Source organism: Aplysia californica, unplaced genomic scaffold, assembly GCF_000002075.1.
Source record: "Aplysia californica isolate F4 #8 unplaced genomic scaffold, AplCal3.0 scaffold00035, whole genome shotgun sequence".
Classification (NCBI taxonomy): domain Eukaryota; kingdom Metazoa; phylum Mollusca; class Gastropoda; order Aplysiida; family Aplysiidae; genus Aplysia; species Aplysia californica.
The window spans coordinates 761,777-766,693 of NW_004797305.1; the positions used below are offsets into that span (position 1 = coordinate 761,777).

Genomic DNA, 4,917 nt, shown 5'->3' on the forward strand with positions numbered 1-4,917 from the left:
ATTATTATTACTATTATTGTTATTATTATTTTTGTTGTTGTTATATTATCATCATTAGTAATAATAATAATAATAATAATTATTGCCCACCCCAGTGCTGTTCTGGACTATTTACAATGTTCACAAACCTAAAGTAGAGCTATCACAATAAACAATTGTATACTCCTATAGCTGGCAGATTCTGTATATTACCAATTGTAGAAAGAAACCCATAACTGTTGTTTGCATTGTCTGGATTGAAAAAAGTTCAATATCACTTGTGCCCTTAATGTTTTGTTATTACACTATTGGATTTGCAAACCCTATGAGACATTATGACAACATCGCGCGGACCAAATTACCAGCTTTGCATACCACTGGGAACAGAGAAGACAGAGATTGTTTACATGACTGTACGTTATTTTCTGATAATTTGGAGCTAGATCTATTGTTATTTCTTAAGTCACGTATCTGATTGAAAAAAGTCACGTATCTGATTGAAAAAAACCCAGCCAGCTCGATATTAAAGACTGGCACGCGGATTTTTCACACCCCTTTAAAAAAAGAAGTTGCAATCACGAGGGACTTCTCAGCTCATTGGTTCCGCCTCTTGTCTACGAATAATTTATGAAGTTTCTATCACACATCCCTTGGGATCGCTATTCTCAGAAGACTTTTGCATTCGAAGACGAAGTTATTCAATAATTTCGCGCTGCAATCAGAATGTACTACAGTGTGGGGCACAGATTCTTTATCAGTCTTATGTTTTAAAAATTAATTTATTGAGAAACACTTAATATAACTACTCCTTCCAAGTTGAGACGAAACGGCAATATATTGGATTTCTTACAGTAATGCTGAGCAACTTTTGTTAGTTATTGTTGCGCCTTCTAAGTCATTTTCTTCCCCATTGTTCTTTTGTTTCTTTTTTACCTTGTTGATTTACGTTAGAAGTTTGGGAGAGAAGGGGGTTAGGAGGTTCTCATGTTTACAGCATTTTATTTTATCTAAAATATTACATTGTAATGAGTTGTCGAGAACTCAGTGTATGCAGTCACAGGAAAAGGTTAGACTAAATCTGAAGACGACTTGTTGAAATATGAGAGGAGATGGTGAAGACTTCTTTTTAAAAGAGCCTTCAGCACACCTCCTTCCCAAAATTGATGAATTTTACTGTATTTTGTCCTTTGCTTTTGCCCACTCCGTAACGGGAATATGGAGGATTTTTGTTGGGTTTTCCTTGTACAAACGACAGGCGAATGGTGAAATTCAAAAGTCACATTGAACTGAGAGCAAGACCAGTATGGATAACCGATCATTTTGGACCTCACTCATAACCGATGTTTGAGAGGAAAGCGTCTGATGACGACACATTGACATCATTCACCATCGATCCATGAAGCTTTTGCGCTCTGAAGGAGTTACCCTCGAAGCGGAGAAGTGGACTCTGAATAATCTTGTGGTTGTTTTCACTTCAGCACGAGTTGTGCTTACAAGAATGAAAAAAAATAGGGGGCTCTCTTGAAAAGTCAGAGACCTCCTCAGCGCGGTCATTGTTCTAAATCTGCACTGTTTGAGAATAATTGAATGAAAGCTGTTGAGGCAATAATGGTCTTTGCAATTTGTGAGTTATACATTACTTTTGCGCACGTCAGCTCATAGACTGCAGATTCTGTGGCTCGATTGCCTTGATCCCTTGAAGTGGTCTTCAGAATGCCTCTTGGGGCAGTGTTCACAGAAAAATCCGCTATGAAAATGGCATTGTGTAGACACGTAGTGGGTATGTTCGGGCTAGAGAAAGAATGAACTGGGGCGTCGTCTTGTTTGTTCACGAGATCTAGTCGCTGGTAATGGCAAGTTTTCGCACCCAGGCTGTTTTCTCATCTGGCCTGTAGGTAAATCAGAATCCAAAAACATCTGTTTTGTTGAATGTCTAAATTCGGGGATTCTCCAGCTGTAGCTGTTGAAGACGCGGTACTTAAATGAATATTATGAATCATACATCTATTTATCTTCAATGGGGATCCCCATAGTACAAATGATGCATCGTACTTTACTGTTTTGAAGTCCAAATTGTGCCATGGTCTTTAGTTTTCTTTTAATGTATCATTTGTATGTCTTCTTTCTAGTACATATTGTTCCAGGTTGAGGGAAGGGGTGGGGTGGGTGAGGGGGTTGTGTTACATTCTTTCTCTTTTTATGGGTGTATCCCTGCGCTGTAAGATAGTATTGTGCATATAGATCTAATGATTGTTGCGCCTTCTTAAAACCGTTCTCATTGTTCATTCTCTCCGTTCTTTCTGCCTTTCTTTATTTACCTGGTCACATTCATCTTTCATCTTTCGTTACCTTTTTTACGAAATACATCTTTTGAATTTGTAATGGGGAAAATAAGTAATTTGGCCTGCTTATTTCAAGAGGCAATTTCCCACTTACCATAAAATTTTAATTTATTTTACTGCTCAGCTCTCTGGAGATTCATGATAGTTCCCCGAAAATGTAAATTCGCCACCGCCCTTGTGTCTTTTCCATCCAGCACCCCATTGTTGAATGAGTTTCGCTTGAGCAAATAAATGTTGCCGCCTTTTTTTACCTAATATTGCGACGTGTCCTTGCAGACTTAGCGTTTTCCTATTGGACTTTAAGATGATCTATACTATGCATTGTAGTCTTTTGTCTTTTGTTTACGAAAACTCTGACTTCCTGCTGGTTCCGTTTAATTAGTTGATTCCATTAATAACAAACAACGTTACTACCTGGTGTTCGTGCACACGCACATACAAACACACACACACACACACACACACACACACACACACGCTCATATACAAATACACACTCATGCATTAACGCACACAGACTCACATGTTTTCATGCTCTTCACTAAGTGTTAAAACTGCCTCACAAAACAATGATATCGTCCACTGCAACGGTTGTACAACTCTCTCTGCCCCTATTGCAACAGCAAAAACTCATGTGGAATCATTTTATTTGTTTCCTAAAAGTTTCTTTTATTGTGTATCGAACACTGCTTGAAACTTCCTTAAAACTTGACATCAACACAATAGGAACGGAACAGGAACATGACCTGCATTCTTAACGTGTTATTCTTATTCTGTAGCACTTTGTGGTTCGCCTTCTATCTCAATATTTTGTCTTTAGGCCTTGACCATATAGAGATTTGTATTCTGGTGGGTGTCATGTCTTTGAACATCTAGTTAGTACAAAAGTACAATCTACTTCGATTCTGAGTAACAAAGATACATTAACAGTAATAGAAACACGGCTCACCACTAAAGGTAATTATTAAAACCCCACTTAAAATCGGCGAAAATGCAAGCTGTTTGACACGGATCTCATACCTGGTATGACCCCACCCTTCATATAGTCACCTGGGGTTAATGTGTCGTACGTCGTCGTTTCCCGTTTATCGCCAGCTAAATTTTTGACGTTTCGGCAGCGCAAAAAAAAGAAAAAGGTAGACAGAACGCAGAGCATTAGATCTACTGCAATGGGAGAGTGATAAATTAACCATGCCTGAGCCTGCTTTATTGTTTTTCATGCTCGTTTAGGATTAAGCTTGAACAACCGCGCGGATTAGCAAAAGAAGCTGTTGGCTCCAACTACGAAGCCATTGTACACCTTTGTTCTAGTGCGAGGGTCATTGACTAAGTTTCAGGTACGGTCTAGGATTGAAACAAGCATAGACTAGTGTGATCGCCCAAGTACTTTATGTTGTATTGCGAGATTTAGCTTAGAACAAACGGTTTTATTCTTTTGTCTCCTAAATGGGGGTCCCTGAAGCAGGCCAACTTAACAAAACAACGAAAAGGCCTAGGGAAATCATCAGCTGTGAAATAGCACCAATGAATGATTAGGAGAGCTGTACCATTTATTGTCTCCGCATGCATCCGCCTCCTTCTTTATACTATCTATCTATCTATCTATCTATCTATCTATCTATCTATCTATCTATCTATCTATTTATCCCCACCCCCATCTCCCTTTCCCTCTACCTCTCTCTCTCCATTATCCCCTCTCTCCCATCATTCTTTGTTTAATTATTATTTTTTTACATACTACCAGACGAGTGCATATCGTGCTGGTTTTCTCAGTGGTGACCGTTGTTCAAATCTGCAGCCCGAATTTTTTTTAATTAAAAAAAAAGCCAAAACGTTTAATAAAGTCTGTTGGTTTTTACTATTATTATTATTTTTGTTAGGTTTTTTTCTTGGAGTCTCTACTAATTAGATGGGTATCGGCTTAGATAAACATAAGAAGAGAAGTCTTTACCTTTTCAGTGACCATCATGTGTGAGAATAGCGTTCAGTTGACCTGTTATACCATTAAGTCTGTGTAAAACTATTTTCTGTCCTTTTGCAGTCAAAGATCTGAAACAGATTACTATATACCATGTACCAGCCTTTTGGGTCTAAGATATAATCAATAGTGACCTTTAATGCTCTACTCATTAAATTTAATCAACATGACAATCAATTAGCTAACTATACGGCACATTTGTTCGACTTTTTCCTGTTTGACTTTCTCCTCAGACATTCGTGGTGATCTCTCGGCGCTTCAGCAAACGTTACATCAACCGGTTCTCGGCGACCAAGTCCCTCTTCCTGCTGACGCCCTGGAACGGGCTGCGGAGGCTGGGCTTGTATGTTGCCACCAATCAGATCTTCGATATGTTTATCTTCCTGACCATCATCACCAACTGTGTCTTCCTTGCCATGCCGACTCTATCCATAGCAGAACAAGTCGAGTAAGTACATAAGTTATTGTGTTAATAAATGTTCCAGTATTTTGTGAACCTCACGGGGTGTCTCAAAAGTCACCGGACTATATTGCTCTCTGTTATTTTTCGTAGTATTTGTTACCCAAGCTGATTTGGTTGGATTTATTTATTTATTTATTATTTTTAATTTTTTTTTT

The 4,917-nt window shown here is 38.5% G+C and overlaps 1 protein-coding gene across 1 annotated transcript in view; it reads left to right on the forward strand.

Annotated features, from left to right (window-relative positions):
- The window catches only part of LOC101859546 (sodium channel protein 1 brain), a gene marked incomplete in the record, with an annotated part of 65,608 nt that overhangs the window by 7,970 nt on the left and 52,721 nt on the right, over positions 1-4,917 (forward strand). Inside the window, 1 exon segment of the mRNA XM_035973862.1 lies at positions 4,533-4,747. Within this exon segment, the coding sequence (XP_035829755.1) occupies positions 4,533-4,747 (215 nt within the window).